The 18,914-nt window shown below is 32.6% G+C and overlaps 1 protein-coding gene across 2 annotated transcripts in view; it reads left to right on the top strand.

The window, feature by feature from the left end:
* LOC148610726 (uncharacterized) overlaps positions 1–18,914 on the top strand; it is a 56,457-nt gene extending 37,543 nt beyond the window's left edge. Inside the window, exons 15-24 of one of the 2 annotated variants that reach the window (XM_088596002.1) lie at positions 4,015–4,110; positions 6,553–6,691; positions 7,905–8,028; positions 8,593–8,633; positions 9,092–9,183; positions 9,701–9,827; positions 10,368–10,576; positions 12,537–14,615; positions 15,460–15,564; positions 16,318–18,914. In XM_088596002.1, coding sequence (XP_088452128.1) covers positions 4,015–4,110; positions 6,553–6,691; positions 7,905–8,028; positions 8,593–8,633; positions 9,092–9,183; positions 9,701–9,827; positions 10,368–10,576; positions 12,537–14,615; positions 15,460–15,558 — 3,006 coding nt within the window. In that variant the 3' untranslated portion in view covers positions 15,559–15,564; positions 16,318–18,914. The remainder of the gene's footprint in view (positions 1–4,014; positions 4,111–6,552; positions 6,692–7,904; positions 8,029–8,592; positions 8,634–9,091; positions 9,184–9,700; positions 9,828–10,367; positions 10,577–12,536; positions 14,616–15,459; positions 15,565–16,317) is intronic. The other variant, XM_088596003.1, reaches the window with a different exon arrangement.

An 18,914-nucleotide genomic window follows, 5' to 3' on the forward strand; every position in this document is an offset into this window, starting at 1 on the left:
CGTATGTTCAATGATAGTCCTTCCCAAGCAATGTCCTGGTTCACATATGTTCAATGATAGTCCTTCCCAAGCAATGTCCTGGTTCACGTATGTTCAATGATAGTCCTTCCCAAGCAATGTCCTGGTTCACGTATGTTCAATGATAGTCCTTCCCAAGAATTATCCTGGTTCACGTATGTTCAATGATAGTCCTTCCCAAGCAATATCCTGGTTCACGTATGTTCAATGATAGTCCTTCCCAAGCAATATCCTGGTTCACGTATGTTCAATGATAGTCCTTCCCAAGCAATGTCCTGGTTCACGTATGTTCAATGATAGTCCTTCCCAAGCAATATCCTGGTTCACGTATGTTCAATGATAGTCCTTCCCAAGCAATGTCCTGGTTCACGTATGTTCAATGATAGTCCTCCCCAAGCAATGTCCTGGTTCACATATGTTCAATGATAATCCTTCCCAAGCATTGTCCTGGTTCAAGTATATTCAATGATAGTCCTCCCCAAGCAATGTCCTGATTCACATATGTTCAATGATAGTCCTTCCCAAGCAATGTCCTGGTTCACATATGTTCAATGATAGTCCTTCCCAAGCAATGTCCTGGTTCACATATGTTCAATGATAGTCCTTCCCAAGCAATGTCCTGGTTCAAGTATGTTCAATGATAGTCCTTCCCAAGCAATGTCCTGGTTCACGTATGTTCAACGATAGTCCTTCCCAAGCAATGTCCTGGTTCACGTATGTTCAATGATAGTCCTTCCCAAGCATTGTCCTGGTTCAAGTATGTTCAATGATAGTCCCTCCCAAACATTGTCCTGGTTCAAGTATGTTCAATGATAGAAATAATTCCTCGCTTTGAAGGTATAAGTGGATATACTGTTTTACCTGTGTCTTTGTTTTCTTCCATGACAAATTTTTTCATTGCACTTTCATCAGCAGCTACGGTGGAATCCATTTTTAGGAAATTTCAAAAACAACTGCCTGTTTACCAAGGACATTAGTTATTACCTTATATCATGATTGAAATCAGGGGTATCCCTAATGAGCCAATGGTCAAAGATTTCTACATAGTTATACTAATTCAGTTTGTCTTTTTAATCTGGCCAGGTGTTTCAACACATTTCAATATATGTAATTGTGTAATTGGATATGATGCCTTTGGACAAATTCCTTTCAATTTTAATATACAAAACCAACAGAAATCTTCTTGTGTTGTATCACCAATCTATCTAGCATTTTTTTTTCTGGCCTCTGAATGGTATTTAAAAGACAGTTCTATCAAATCTTCACCAACTTGAACACAATTGTATGATGATGTATATTGTACTTGCAGAGTGAATTTGTCCCACTTTTCTCACAAAAGGGGACTATTGTTACATGTCTTCCTGGATAACCATTAATATTTAAACATTACTAAGTGGCTTATTGAAAAAAAAATAATTATGTTCTCTAGTTCTAATTATCATTGTTAATTGAATCATTATTCTGATCTATTCATTCTTATGTAGTGCACCTATTGAGATCCTTCACTAATACACTTGATTTTCTGATATATTTTTCATATCAACTAAGAATAAAAGGTGTCTTATATGTCCTTGGGATCACAGTTTTATGATATATTAATGAAGTGATGAATTTCTTTGTCTGACTTTTTAAGAATAGACTGACTTTGACTGATCTTTGGAAGATTAAGTCTTTCTGTTAGAGAAGCAGTTTTTTTCCCGAGATTTCAACAATTTTACATCTAAGAATGCTTCACATACTGATTCACTCTATGTCTTGCCAGGTTGTACTTAAAGAAGAATATGGAAATACTTGACCTGTCTGCACTCTAAAAGATGTGCTCTTATTATGTCTCTACAGGGGAAATTGGTCTATTATTATGATAAAAAAAAATGATTTTCACAGCAGATTAGTAGGTATTCAGATCTTGTAATCAGTGAATTTCTGTTTGGAATAGATTTCATATGGATTTATGGATTTGGGACAATAAAATAAAAGTTTAGTTGTTGAATCTCTTTTGGTGATTTCAGGCATTGAATTTTTACTTGAGGGTTTTTGAGTACATAATTATGATTTCAGTTGATTTTTGGTTTTCTCCAGAGCTGTAAGGAGTTTGAGTGTGTGTCAGTGGATTTTTGGTTTTCTCCATACCAGAGCTGTAAGGAGTTTGAGTGTGTATTTTCTCCAAAGCTGTAAGGAGTTTGAGTGTGTGTCAGTTGATTTTTTGTTTTCTCCATACCAGAGCTGCAAGTAGTGTGAGTGTGTGTTTTCTCCAGAGCTGTAAGGAGTTTGAGTGTGTGTTTTCTCCATGGCTGTGAGGAGTTTGAGTGTGTGTTTTCTCCATGGCTGTAAGGAGTTTGAGTGTGTATTTTCTCCAGAGCTTTAAGGAGTTTTGAGTGTGTATTTTCTCCATGGCTGTAAGGAGTTTTAGTGTGTATTTTCCAGGTGATGTTTGTTGTTTGTAGTTTCATCTTACAAAATAAATCTAAAGAATTTGATTATGAGTTTATGTTGTGTTTTTAGTACTGGATTGATTTGTTGCATCAGATTTAATATGTATTGTTTCTGATTGATCTGTTTGGGTATTGCATGTAGGTCTATTTTTAGATTAATGATATTATGGCTGTTTGTCAAAGAAGCATCTGCTGCCAATCCATTATTTGTAATGACTAAATTTGTCATAGATTGCTATATTTGTTTGCTTTGGAAATTTTTAGCTATTTTTAGCTATGGTAATTGAAGAATGCCTGATGGAAGGGAAAGTCAATTAATATTATCATAAGAGCATTCAGGGTATATGTAGTATTACTTGTATAAAGGAAGTATAACTTGTATATGAGGCAAAGTTCGATATTTCAATAATGTCTGAAATTTCCTCAGAAAATTTAGTTGTCCTGAGGGATATAATATTTCCTGGGTCTGGTGAAACCAGCCATTTCTGTCAAATATAATACTGGGACCGCCACAGACTTGACTACATCAAAAGTTCATTAAACATGTGTTTTTATGACCCCTGACCTTTTGGTATTCAATCGTGCAAGTTTTACTTTTTACTTTTTGTGTAAATAGGGAAGTTTTATTACTAATAGATTTTCATCAGTAAAATTTAGTAACACTTCATTGGAATTATTTTGAATTTGGACTGCACTTTTGTTGGTTGGTTTTACTTAATGTGATCCTCCAGTGTGCTCTACAGGCACACAGCAACTTTCTGTTCATTGGACATCTTTCACAGAATTTAAAATGAACCTTAAATGGAAACTTTTGAAAGCTTTACTTTGATATATTGTACAGCATGTGCCTTAAGTCTTGGTCACACAAAAAAATTACTGTCTCCAAGGGTCACAGATTTTACTCATTTATGTTAAAGGCTGGAGAATTCATATTCATATTATAGGGTACATTTTTGTATGCAAGTCTTGTCATGTGATGTGACTTTTGTTTCACAAGATTGGGTCCCAGTCTACCATTCAAATGCATGGAGATTTGTCATTTACAGAGTGTTGAGTTCAGTATAAAAAGCAAAAAAATGTTTGTGTGAAAATACCAATAAACAAATCACAATATCTAGTTTAATTTGATAAAAATGTAAAGACAAGCATAAAATAGACGATTTTGCATTGTAATGCAGCGTTTCAAGATACTGGAAGTAGACAATAAGATGCAGGTGGTCTTCAGGTTTCAAAAAATTCTACATCGAAACATCCAGTAAGGAAAATGACACTGGAACAAGACTTACAAGCCCTATTCATATGAAAAAGCAGGCTTTAACTATTGAAATATCACAATAGAGTAAAGTATGTAAAAGGAAAAGCTGTGTAAAGTTATTGGCTTGAAACAGAATTCCAAAGATTGTCAGCTGTCAAAAGACTCTTTCACAATATGTTGAGGGAAGAGTATATCCCCGATCTATTCTCACCAGAAAATTACAGCTCTGCAGTTATTATAAAATGGACAGTTACATTGTAGATATCATTATCTAATGAAAAGATTCATGTGTTCGTCTTTTTATTGTAGGAGAGAGACAAAAGGAAAAGACAACAACAGTTGGCCATAGAACCAAGACGTGTTTCAGCTAGAATTACCATCAAGATGAAAGAGTTTCAAGAACAGGTATGGAAGAAAATGAAGTTGTCAATAAATGTGGATATTTCCACTACATACATGGTCACCAATTATCCTTAAAAGTTTCCATGTTAAATGAAGATTTTGACATTGAAATTTACACCCAATATGACAATATAATCCTGAAAAATTTCTGTATAAACCATTACTAAAATCCCCACTCCCAATAGAGGAATTTTTTATATCAAACTTTATATTGTGTGGCTTACTGTTATTGTATTAGTTTTCTCCATTGCTTATTTTCGTGGATACTTTTGAGTGAATGTATTCGTGGTTATTAATTTTCTCAGTTTCATAAAAGGGTAAATGTTGTATAGTGTTAAGTAGCAGTCTTTGTAAGTATCATGCGAAATCTGAAAAATGTGATACACCCCAAAAAAAGGCTAAATGTTTTTTTTATTTTTTGTAATTAAGTTGTTTTATGAGTCTATATTGTAAAAAGTGTAATTATTTATTTATATATTTGCCTGCTCTTAGGAAATATTTAACATTCAATTTTCAATAGATTCTATTGTATTTAAGTGTCATTTACAGAGTTATCTCCCTTAATTTTGAAATATGCAGTGCATTCTATATATTTTTTACTCGTTGACATGTACAATGTAAATGCACACGTCTGACCCTCAACTTATTTGGCAAATTCGACCTATCTATGTCTTTTTTTACATGTATGGAAATTTGAACTATATTTTATTAACGCATTTGATATCCGCATATGGATTTCATGTGTTTGCCTATGTTTAAAACTAAAAATAGGTTGTCAAGATTACACATGGAGAAACAAAATAAAAACAAAATGAAAATGAAACAAAAAATAAAATAAAAAATGAAAACGAAATTCAAATTCAAATTTTAAATCATCAGTATTGTGTGGATGTGTATTTCTACTAGTGATGAAACTGCTGATCACATTATAAATAAATAATCTTGGAAATACAGAAAGAACAAATTACCATCAGCAGATTATAAAGTTTATAAAATACCTACAATATATCATGACTTCCAAGGTTCAGCACCATCAGCGCTTTGATTATCTCCTATGAACATATGAAAAACTATATCTTACTTTTCTGTTTAATATGACATTTTAAACAAAATATCAAAATTAAAAATATGTAAGCTTTCCAACCTTGAATCTTATTTTGCATGAATGTGGAGTACTACATAAAAATCAATTCCACTGGTACTATTTTCATGCTTTTCTGTTTACTTCAAGAATAGTGATTATTATTAAATTTACTGTATATAGATGGTGCATACATTAATATAGGGATAAACCTATCGTTCATGATGATATCTTATAAGTTATAAATGGCAGTGTAATGAACAAATTTTCATTTATTTTATTATTTTACCAAATATCAACACTGAAAAGTATGATCAGAATCTTTCAATCAGTTAGAAAGTGGGATTTTGTTCCTTTTTTTTGGCAAAAGTTAATATGACTGAAGTTCTGAAGTATTACAGAACTTGAACTGATTCATGCAACTATACTGTGAGTGCATTATTGTTCATGGGGTTCCAATTTTTGTAGTTTTCATGGATTTGGTAAAGCAACAAATAGGAAATATTCCATTCCATTGTATGATAGAGTTGTCAAATCCACGAATTCAAGAATCTACAAACTGATAACTTTAACAATAACCTCAAAAATTTGTACCCACGAATAGAAGTACTTTCACAGTAATTAAGATTCATCACTTTCAGATCAGTCATTGGTCCATTAAACATGAATTCATATTTTATGACAAAGCAAAAAAGATCAGCAACCAGTCAAAAATTGGTCATCATTCCGTCAAAAGGTCTCAGTCTTGTATTCTTTGCCCCATAGGCTTCTACAGTATACCTTAAATTTTCATGATTTTTTTGAAAATACACAAGGAGTTTCAATCTTACTTTTAACCATGTTTTTTAATTAAGGAAATGTCAAAATTATTTTTAGGTCCATCTTAGAAAAAAAAAAACTTTGGTACACCAGGACAGGTTAAACTAAAAATAGACTTTTTCTACTTTCACTTTCATTTTGAGTTCATAAAATAGACCCCTTTTCTGAAGCATTATTTTTCATGAAAATACTGTTTTTCCACAAAAACAAGTTTATTGTGTCATAGCTTGATGTTTACCCTGTACTTTTGATGAAAAATGATATCCATTTGCCAAGAAACAAAAACGGGAAAAGGCAAAAAGGAAGTGCATTATATGTTTTGACTTACACCCACTCAGGAATATGTAATACAAGACTGATACCAAAAAGTTGTGCTTATCAGTTCAAGAACCATAACTTAACTAATTAAAATATGAAAAACTCTAAAATATAAGGTAACAAGTTACCCTTTTAAGTTAGTTGAAAGAAATATAATGCTGGTAAGATTGTTCATTGTGATTCATTTTTTTCATTCATTTTAAACAAAAAATGTTGGTATTTTACAGGAGAGAATATTAGAAGAGGCTCGTCAGTTGGAGGAGCAGAGAAGAAAAGAGGAGGAAGAGGAAAGAGAGAGGATGAGGGAAATAGAAAGACAAGAAGAGGAGAGGAGGTTGAGAGAGGAAAGGCAAAAAGCCAGGGAGGGTAAGATGTTTTTTATGTCCCTGATATACTGTATTTTAGTGTGTATAATTTGCACATTTTTACATAAGAATCATTTCCAGAGCAAAGGGGTGTGTATTATGCATCAATATACATGTACAAAAATTGGCCATGAAATAAAAATATTTCTTAAGAGAAAAGACATTGTGTAATGTAAACAAACAAACCAGAAGTAAATGTTACTGAAAGCAAGTTTATCTAATCATCAAATACATCTTTAAGTATTGAATTTAAATGATATTTTCTTCAAATCATGTTCAGATGTCTTCACAATATGTTTCAGACAAAGGTTAGAACAATATTTCTTTCTCATAAAACATGGTTGGTCAGATATTAAAATGAAACAACTAAAATACAAAAAGGAACAAAGTCCTTGAAGATAGGGAGATATTCGGAATATACATGATAAAAAATTTTATATCCTGAGAATTGCAATTCTGGAAATTTTAACATTACTTAAATACGATTTCCCTAGATATGGCAATGGTAAATGCCCACAATAATTTCAAGAATGACAGAAATAAAAGGAGAAGGTTCAATTATGGCCAATTTTGGCTTGGAAATTTGAAATGTTCAAAATAGAGGTTTTTATCGTTTTTGTTAACTCAAGTGTTTACACCAGCTAGTTCGATTAGATTTAGGCCAAAACAGAAAAGTATCTAGTCATTGTAGCACCAACAAAATTGCCTAAATGATGAAAAATCCATAAAATCTCAATATTTCAGCATCTTTTTGACGTTTTTTTGTGAAAAACAGATGTGGCCGCATGCATGTTCATTCTTGATCTTCATACATTTGTATATATTGTGTAGTATTGTAAGATACAACATATATGTCAATGTTTTAGATAAACATGGATGGGGTCACTCCCGTATTTGACAAAAACCATCAAAAAAAAATGTGCAAAGATGCAACAAAATAGAAGATTTCACTTATATGTTTTAATTTTGACCGCTATTGGGTCAAAAACATGCATGATATCACCAAAATCGGTTGAGATGTATTTACTACAACCATTATCCTTTTAAATAAACTAAATACTATAGACCAAAAACAAATCGTTCAGAAACGTTGAATACTGGGGCCAAAATAGGGCCTTACCAAACCTACTTCTTTTGATTTTCTTAATCTTTTGATTCTTTGACAGACCAAAGTATGGTCACCATTTCACTTTTTCTTCTTTTATTCTTTGTAGAAAGACAGAAAAGGTTGGAGCTGAGAGAATTGAAGGCACAACTGTTAGCAGAGGGTAAAGAACTGCCACCAGAGCTGGTATATACTGGAAACACTCTTAACTCTAAATATATCGATGACGAGAGGTAGTTCACTTCTTTATTAACCACAAGCATATCTTATGTTATTGACACTAAGTGGTTGGATGGGCCTATAGTTTTTACCTGGTCTGTTCTCTTGCAGTTATCAAGTTCCTGATGTGTTTTGTGAATGCATAAAAGGTTGTTCATGTAGAAACCAGGCAGTTCCTATGATTTGGGTGGCACTGAGTTAATTTGATGTCACTGAATTATTTGTTCTAATGTAATGTTTATATCATATGTATGTCAAATAGTATAAAGATTGATCGACAATGGCTCAGAAAGTGATTTTATAGTTCCTTACAACAACCAAATTTTTCATAAAATAAAGAGTTATTTCCCTTTTTCAATGAATTTCAACTCTTTCTTTGTTATTTATTTCTCTTTTATAACACGTACAGTTAATCACACACCAATTTTCGACTGAAATCAAGCAGGACTGACCTATTGTTTGATGTTAGTTGAAGAAAGATAATTCAGCTGTATGTGGTTTTCAGTTTCAATGGAGCAGTAATAGCATATTTTAAAAGTAAATCATCATTATAAATTATGCATTTTTATATATTTCAGGGTTGAACTTGACCAAGAAACACTTGATGATATGGAGAAAAGTAAGTTAAACAAATAGTGTTACACACAGGTCCATAGTTTGTATGGATTTTCACTTCAAAGTTTATAATTAAGACTGGGATTCATAGTAGAAAACTCCATGTACAAAGTATCAAAATCATTATCTTCAAATTATAATGACTGTATATTGTGCATTGCAATCAATATTACTGAATGCTTCATGATTTGAGAAAACAAATATATCTCAATGGTTGAATTTAAAAAAAAATGCATTAATGATACTTTATGAAACTAAATTCATAGCTGTCTATCTTTAGTTTTTCCTTGGTATATAATGTAAACATGTAGGTATGAATTTATATAGGCGATTCAAGTAATGGCATATTTTAGATGATTGACTTTAAAGTTTCCTAAATAGTGAAAACTCATGCTAAATTTTAAATTTCGTGGAATATAAAAAAAAGTGACTCTTTAAATGGTTGTATTGATTTCATTCCAGTGTTAGATGAGGTAAAGTCTCACAAAGATTCATGGCCATTCCTTGACCCTGTTGAAGAAGAAATAGCTCCAGGATACCATGATATTGTCAAGGTTAGTTGATGAAACGGATTCAGATTAAAATTCTAGTCCTTTCATGTGTCATTGTTGATGCATTGTTGTTTACAAGGACTGTAGAAACACATAAAATGTACCTGGCCAAGTGGCTCAGAGTTACTTAACTATATTTAGGACTTCTCAAATGATAGTTTCAGCCACAAGTACCGATTATATGGTGAATATAAATTAAGAATTAAAGTTCCAAAGAACCAGTTAACATTTAGTTTAACATTAAAATTTTTACATACACAGAAATAATTTTAATACGTTCAGTTTATCTGGGATTGCTTATGCTCTGGGGCAGACCCAGATATTGATAAAAGGGGTTCCAGATTATCATTGCTCATTTGCCTGGACTTAACGCAATATTAACATGAATAACAGAATGGGGAGTTAGCTTGAGTTCTACTATTGGAACCCCACCTTCCAGTCTACCAAATGCTGATACTGAAGACTGAAATGAACTTCCGTAATCCTACTACTTAGTAGTAATTCTAATTTACCATTACAGAAACCAATGGATTTGTCAACTATAGAGAAGAAATTATCAAACGGTATATACAGAACTACCAAAAGATTTGTAGCCGACTTTAACTTGATGATTAACAACTGTTTCCAGTTCAGTGGGGCAGATAGTGGTGAGATATAAACTTGGCAAATATTTGAACATTACATGTAGGAACGGTTACTTAACACAGATTTGTCTACAGACATTTGTTGGTATTTTTTGTCTCCTTACAAAAAAAATCAGTGAACTTGAACTTGTAACTCCAATATACAATGGTGTCTTTAAATTTACATAAAAAAAAATTATGAAATGTAAATTTATGTTTTTATTTATCAATTAAAAAGGAAAAAAACTAAATATTTTGTGTATGGAGGGGGATTTTCTTACATGGAACACAGCTATAAATGGTTTGTCTTATTATGTTTTCCAACTTTTAGTTCCACCCAACTGATCGTAGATAATATATAAAGTGAGTGGATGTTGTAAGTGCAACACTGTGTTAATCATATTACCTTTTCAAAGTCCTACAATATTGCATCACAGTTTTTAATTTACTATCACTATGAACCAATATTTTTTAATAAGATCATACAATGATATGAATTGATACTGTCACAGAATCCACTAAGTCACTTCTACAATAATTTAAGGATTTTTTAAAATTTTGCAGAGTTAGGTAGAATGGCAACAAGGTTAAGACGATGTATCAACAAGTGTATAAAGATCTTCCTGGACAAGACAGATGAGGACGATGAGGACGAGGACTATCACACTCCTGTGTTAATGCAAACAGAGAAAAAATATCGTCCTCGAAGAGCTGCTACATCAAGGGCTATGGATACCATTAGAGGAGCATTTGATGATGACAAATTTGATGAGGTAGTCTCGTATGAATCAATAATTAGCATGCAGGGGGTCATTTTGGCAGGATGCTGTTTTTTAAACTGTAGTGTATTTAAGTGGTCTGTTTTAAACCATGAAATAAATTCTACAAAATATTTACTCTGACTGAAATACTTGTTACTGCAATACTTAGCATCCACCGCTGTAGGGTATGCTATTAAACTCTATTTAACTAATAGTTCATGTTGCTTAGGGTCATATGGCAAAAAGTTGATTGGTTGGCTGCACACAAAAAATAATATGGGCCATAGCTGAGGTCCATTGAATTTTTGGGTTGACCATATATTGCAATTTTACCCCAGGTAGCAAGAACTATTTGTTATATTATGCTTTTCAGATGTAGTTTATTCTTGGTAATAGTTTGAAAGAAAAGAGAAAAACACATACAATCTCTTAAATTATGACGTCACATTCTTTATTTGATAGCAAAGTGGTCCATATAATTTCCTATTGGTCTATATTATACAGTTATTAAATAGGTTGGATGCAATAGACCAGAATATTTGTCCTGAGGTACTGAGAATTATCAAGTGTTCTGGTCTATTGCATCCAACCCATTTAATAACTGTTTTATTACCTAATTTGTCTATGAGATATAATAAAGAATGGAAATGGGGAATATGTCAAAGAGACAACCATTCGACCAGGAATAGGAAATTGACCGCTCCATGTTTACGAATTGGCAGACGAGAGTCACATCTACATTTTTACACACAAGTTTTTTGTGTGTAAATTCCAATTCAAGGAAGCGCTTAAAAAAAGTTCAACCAATCAAAAGGCTTGGATAAAGGTCATTATGGGGTCAGTGCAATAGACTCCTCAAGGAGACTATTGCACCGTGCAATAGATCGCCCTGTCCTGAATAAATTTTGAAAATAGAGAAAAATATGTGTATATTTAATAAAACCTTATAATTAGGTAATAAATCATTATATGGACCAGCAGTTACATCTTAAGAAATTATACAAATGAAAATCTTAAAAGTGTAATATTAAATATTATTGAATATTGTTTGAATATTAGCCTAAATATGATCCAAATTGACTATACAATACAAAATACGAATTGCACCAATACTGGATTTAGCTGTCCAGTTTGAGTTTTATCTTTTCAGTACATTGGCCAATGGTAATATAATGTATTAGACTAGTTAGCCAGTAAAGATATAATTGCTATAGATTTTTCATATTGTGTGAGTTATTGGTCCTTGGCTGAAATCCAGTATTGAGGACCAATAACTCAGTCACTATTGAAAATATTAAGCAATAATACTATAATATTTCAGGGTTGAAAGTCTGGTTGCAAAATGATCTTTGTTAATTTTGTATCACAGATAAATTGATTACTGTATAACCTCCTTTGGATTCATGGTATCTATAATGCCAGTCTTTATTAAATGCTTAAAGTACTGATAACTACCTAAGCTACATGTATTCATAGCAATAAAATATGAATTTTGGTCAGAAACTTTGGTGTCTTGAAAGTTCACTAATCGAACTTCATGGTTTTTTGAATATTTGTTTTGTTTACTAATTGTATGTTTATTGTTTTGCAAAAATTGCTATACATTTTTATTTTTTATATTAAGTTGTTTTATAGGTCTTTATGGTGAAATGTATAATTATTCATTCCAATCCGTCTGCTCTTAGGAGATAATGCTTTCTATTGTATTTTAGTGTCATTTGCAGAAGTATCTCCCTTAATTTTGAATTCTTTGGTACATTCTATATAATTTTTATCTCCTAAGAGCAAGTTATATGGAAAGCCACATGTTAATTACTGTTAACTATAACATTTTAAACAAAATATGAAAAAAAATTATATGTAGGCTTTCCGCCAATGTATCACAGTTTGCATGATTCTTACCTGGAGTGCTACTTAAGTCTGTTTAGACAGCTTTCTTTCTGACGGCAACTAAATCTTGTCTCTTTTGTAGGAAATGACTTCTACACCAGGCCATGAATATGCAGCTACTTCAAAGAGAAAGAGATTGATACCTGAATTATCAGGAGAAGTTGTTAACACTCCACCAAAAATCATTGTTAATGGAGAGAGACAGGTTAACAAACCTGATGCTAACAATCCAAACTCTGCAACAAAAATCTGGGCGGAGTCTACTGACACCACCAAAGAAACCAAAGTTCTTACTGTTAACGGGAAAACTTTTGTGTATAAGTTCAACACTGCACCAAAATCAACAGCAAAGAAAATAGTGGAGAAACCTTCTTATGTCATATCTAACTCACCAGAAAGGAATGCAAGTAGTGCTATACCAACTGTTGTGAATCCTTCTAGCTCAGGATCCACTCCCAGGATAATAGTACGCCCATCTTCTGCCTCAGGGGGTGGGGCTATATTGCCTGTTTCTTCATCACATGGAAATAAAGTGCCTACTGGAATAGCAAAAATAAATACACCAGATGGACCAAAAATAATTCAGATAATGTCACCACAGTCATTAGGGCAAAGTGGTACGACCCAAGTGCAGCCCCAAATGGCATCCACTGGGGGTACTCCACCAGCAAAAGCGATTCGTATATCAGATGGAATGCTTTTATTAGATGGAAAGGCAACAGGGATTCAGATATCTGGTAAAACAAAAATTATTTATCGTGGTGCTGTGCCTGGTGGTCAGGGTACTTCAGTGCAAGCTCCTGCTGTAATTAGTGGGCAAGGTCAATCTAGCCCTAGGGCAGCTAACCCAATTATGATTCCTGGGCTAGGCCAACCTAGAGCTGCTGGTTCATATATTTTACAGAAAAATGCAAGTGGACAGATTATTGCCACTATGCCTGTTGCAAGCCAAGGTATTGTGTCTTCTGCTGGGCAAATTCTCACTAATGTTGCAACCGTGGCAAATCAAGGTGTTGTTCAGAATTTACCAGGGCAAGTTATTGCCCAGTCTGCTGCAGTGAATCAACCTGTGATCCAAAGTGTTGCTGGGCAGGTAATTGCTGCAGTTCCAGCAGCAGTGAATTCAGCAAGGCAGGTCATAGGCAATACTGGGTCAGTAATTGCCCAAACAGCTGTAATGGGACAGGCAACCACAGTTGTTCAAGGATCAGGTTCTCCAGGAAAAACAATTTTAATTCCAAAAGTTGGACCATGTACTATAAATCCATCAACTATTACTTTAAATAAAGGACTTGGAGGCAATCAGGTTAATATTGTTAGCCAACCACATGTTGTGTGTGGCAATAACTTACAACACAATGTGGCAGTTAAGACAGTTCGGGCATCACCTGTCATTCAGTCTGTTAATGATTCCAGCCAAATTCTTAGTGAATCACTGCAAAATGTAAATGTATCATTAATACAGACATCCAATCAAAATGTGTCATTCCCACCATTTACTGTGAAATCTAGTCCTGTTGCGTCTAGCAACAGTGGTGACCCAAATTTGGGACATATACAAAGTGTAACAATTGACAATCCTGTTTCTCAAGTTTCTATAGTGACTACAAATATATCTCGGCCTATTGTGTCTCAAACTTCACTTATACAAGATACTTCTGAATCTGTGATGGGACCACCATTAGTAGTTCCACCTAAACGTAAGTCATCAGGTAGTCCAGATAGCAAGTCTATACTACCACCAAAAACTCATGCAATTAATCCTGACGGAAATGTGAACCAAGTTAGTGATAATGAACAAAGTGGCACAACATTGACATTCATGGGAACTTCAGATGTGGCACATACTTTAGAACATGTTAAAACTGATCAAAACTTGAGTGATAGTGATAAATATCCACCCTTCAAAGTATCTCATAGTTTGTCTCCCGGGAAGGGTAACTTATTTGACAATATAAAAACTAATCTATCAGGATCTTCATCTACTGGTGTTGAAACAGATGCTAACAAACACTCTTCTGATTCTGGTGAATCTGGATTATCCAAAGGCATGTTGGATAAGGTGTCAACATTTGCAGCCAGTCTACAGTCCAAAAGTTTGGCAGGAAAAATCAGTATTCCTGCCCATTTACTACAGAAATCACCAAGTAAAGACAACCAGGTAAAGTGTTCTGTAGAAGGAACAGTACTTATACTGTTAAATTGTTTTCTCTTTTTTTGTGGGGTGGGGGGGGGGTATTTGTTTCTGTCTGTCTGCAACTTTCTGAACTATCATGCAACTGTATGTTGTGTTATGTCCGTATATGAAGAGGTGAATATTGTCTTGAAGTTACTGTAGTTTTCAACACGATTTTCTTTACAGCTAGTTGAAATAGACCAGTTCCAATTTCGATACAAATTTAGGTGGGCTACTGAGTAGTTTTACTTGTATACCAATGTCTCCTACTTAATTACCACTGAATACCTGTTTGATCTTTTGGACACTGTCTTTTAAGTTTGAATAGCTGTCAATTATGCTGACCTCTATATTATACCATCCACCAGTATGTTTTGTATTGAAATTGGAACTGGTCTATTTCAACTAGCTGTAAATAAAATCATGTTGAAAACTACAGTAACTTCAAGACAACGTATATGCAACGTATACTGTATGTCACATTAGCAGTGTAGAGCTAATGACTTACACAACATATACTGTATGTCATATTAGCAGTGTAGAGCTGATGACTTATGCAATGTATACTGTATGTCACATTAGCAGTGTAGAGCTAATGACTTACACAACATATACTGTATGTCATATTAGCAGTGTAGAGTTAATGACTTATGCAATGTATACTGTATGTCACATTAGCAGTGTAGAGCTAATGACATATGCAACATACTGTATGCCACATTCGCAGTGTAGAGCTAATGACTTATGCAACATATACTGTATGTCACATTAGCAGTGTAGAGCTAATGACATATGCAACATATACTGTATATTTGTGGTTTTTTTTCAGCCTTCAGTTGTAATTGGGAGCCAACAAGATCCAAACATTGTTGTACTTAGTGATGCTTTATCTGTTGATCAAACTGTATTACAGCATGCTGACTCATGATATTAGGTATGCAACCCTATTTACTAACAGTCATTTGGAACCAACAATCCTCCTTCCTTTACTTAGGTTTTTGCAATTTTAAAATATGATTTGGTTAAAATATGATTTTTGGAAATTTGCTTGCTTTCCATGGCTTTTTATGTATGGTATTCAGTATAAGGTTAAAAAGTAAACAAGTTTTGACTGAGAAATTAAATATCTGGTTCTTTATATTTAGATTTGGCAAGAAGGATTTTTATATGCCCTTGTCTTAGGATTTTGGGGTATTAAGGTTTTTGGTTGGCTATATGTCTATCAATTTTTCAACAGCTGGAAATGTCAAATAAAACACTTTAGAAGAACTAAAAACTATGTACTTAAGAATTGATCCGGTTTACTAACAGTCAAAATACATTTAAATTGACTTAAACTGTGTCAACTATTTTTGAGATACAAAATGATCCCTGAAAGCACTCTGAAAGCAAAACTTTTTACTTAAATTGAATATCAAAATATTGAGCAATATTGTATCCAAACCGGTTGTTGTGTCCTTAATGTACTGTATGTTTAAGTGTGTCAACAACTAATCTTGCATCCCAACTCACCCCAAGTGAATGGTGTTCAACAGGCTGCAGTCGCATCATGCTGAGCTAGGCAAAGCTTTATTTGCTGAGTTATTGCCTTTGGATGTCATCTTTTTTTTTTCAGTAGTGGACTTTGTATTGCCATGACATACTCTCTGAATAATCTAACTAGTACATGTCAGTGTCTTTATTTCAGCTTACCAAAGAGTCCTCTCAGAACAAAGATAAAGAAGTGTGATGCTGACAACAGTTTTCCTTCAGAACATTGATATGGAATTGTGATGTTGACAGCAGTTCTAAATCCAGATCTGACATTATTGTTTACATGTGAAGACTCCTTCATCTACAATTTGAATGACTGATTACACCTTTTTCAAAATAATATTGTGCATATTTTGTTTCAATTTTTGGTATTTTAATGATTTTTTTTTCAAACTCCACTGCTGTAGAGTTGAAATACAAAAATTGTTGAGTTAAACGAATTTAAATTTACATACTGATTGTGCTGATTGCATTAATAATGACCCAATATTATCTTAATTGGTAAATCCAAGCAGATAAATTGCAAATTTTGTAAATTTTTAGTGATTTTCAAACATGAATAATAGCTGAACAGATTCTTTATATTTGATTTGTCATTATAAGAATGGAAAAGGAACTTCATTGTTGCTTTTTTCATTCAAGGAAACCTATTGGGTCAAATACATCTAATCATTTTGAATTTGTTTCATGCTTAAGCTTCATATTTAAAAATACAATACAATAGTCATAGTGTATTGTTGTGAACACTAACATTTCATTTTCTTGTTTAAAGTTAAAAACATTTTACTGTTCAATTCTTTATGAAAGATTGAAATGTATTGAGTTTCTGTTTTTTTAGATTTAAGCCAAACTTTAATGTTTACAGTAATTTTAGATTGAGCCAAAAGTTTCTAAATTAACAGTAATCATGTAGAAGTTATTACTTCCCTTGTTTGCCCGATGTCTGTTTATTTTTTTTATTATTATTGAGATTTTTACGTTGATACAATTGAAATTGGTTTACATCTGCCCTGCGTGCCACAAAACTTTAAAAATATTTAGGTCTTGGAATATTCTGAACTTCCATGGTAATTTGAATTGAAGTCTTTGAAATGTATGACTTCACAAAGAGTTATTTATTTTCTCTGACTAAAAGTTATTTTTCCAGTATTGAGGGCTGGGGCTTGTAGAATGTTATATCTATCAATTTTGATTCTATTTTTTTTTTTTTTTCAGTTTAAATTTGATTTGAAAATTATCTGCATGATAGTTTACTAAATTGAATTTCATTACAACTAAAGGGATACAATTTCAGGCTTTTGAAATCTGAATGTTTTCTGAGAATCCTTTAACATGTTTGAGAGGACATGAGTTGAGTACAAGTTCTTACTTTTGAACCACAAAACAGGTTGTATATTTATTTTAGAAAACAATCAATCTTCATTCTTCATACTAAAATCAATTATTCTTCAAAGGAGCAGAAAATGTCCATCAACTTTAAGCAAAGTTTAAGATTTATTTTTCATTACATTTCAATTTTGTCTACATTTTGAATGTATGAAGTTGTTGAGTGACCTATCATACATGTATGTTTGTTTTGTGAAAATCTGTTTAAATGATATTTTTGTTGTGTATATGATTGCTACATGTATATGAGAATTTATAAAATAATTGTAAAAATGGCAGATTTTTGTGTAAGGAGATGAGTTTGAGCATTGTTTTGTTTATCTTTTGTAGTATGGTTAAATGTCAGTCTGTTTGATAAACAGATATAATAAAATTTCTTTTACTTCAGGTTGTAAATGAAAAATCTGATTTTTTTTTCACCTGCAAAAAAAAAAAACATCCATGTTTGTACATCAATATTTTTATTTCAATTATTTCTTTGTGTCATGAATGATTTTTTTTTTAAATTATAAATCATCATATTGCTGATCAATGTGATGTCAATGTACCAGTACATGATTGTGTCTGGTTAAAACAAATAGGGTATGTAAGTCTCACAAAGTGATTCCTGGCTTAATGAGAATGGGTCCTTGTCTACCATTCAAATGCATGGAGATTCGTCATTAATATATCATTGGGTTCAATTTTTTAAAACAAAATATCTCTTTGTGTAAAATTACTGATAAAAAATGACAAATATCTAGTTATACAGGATAAAAGTGTTAGAAAAGCTTAAAATAAAAGAGTTTGCATTGTGATGCAGCATTTTGATTTCCCAGAAGTACACAATAAAATACAGATCGGTTTTTGGATTTCAATTCGTTCTACATTGGAAATTGTGGAAGGGAGACTGAAACTAGAACGAGACTTGCAAACCCTATTATGGAAACATTTTCTATAGATGTCATGCATGAAATGTATAGCATAGGAATTTATTGAATTTTGTATTGAAATGTGTTTTTTTTTTTTTTAATAAATTAACATTTATCATGTCTTTTTCTCATGACATTTACTATTATTATTATAGAGTTGAGTCTTTAGCCTTGATTGATAGAATCAGCTCTGATGAACAACTTAAATAAAAATAAAAATACAAATATGTGACATCTGTTTGAACATTAAATCACCCATGCCTTGTTATTAAATCATGATCCCACTCCATGTTTGTCATTAAATCATAACCCACTTCACTATTCCTGTTGTCATCAAATCATAACCCTCCTTGTTGTCAATTCATAACCCCATCGTCATTATATTGTCATTGTCATTAAATCATTCAGGTACATTTGTAAAAATCAAACTGGATCTGAATAAACTTGAATGAAA

The sequence above is a fragment of the Perna viridis genome, chromosome 8, assembly GCF_037379345.1.
Source record: "Perna viridis isolate PV_CMFRI_1.1 ecotype Kerala chromosome 8, ASM3737934v1, whole genome shotgun sequence".
NCBI classification, from domain to species: domain Eukaryota; kingdom Metazoa; phylum Mollusca; class Bivalvia; order Mytilida; family Mytilidae; genus Perna; species Perna viridis.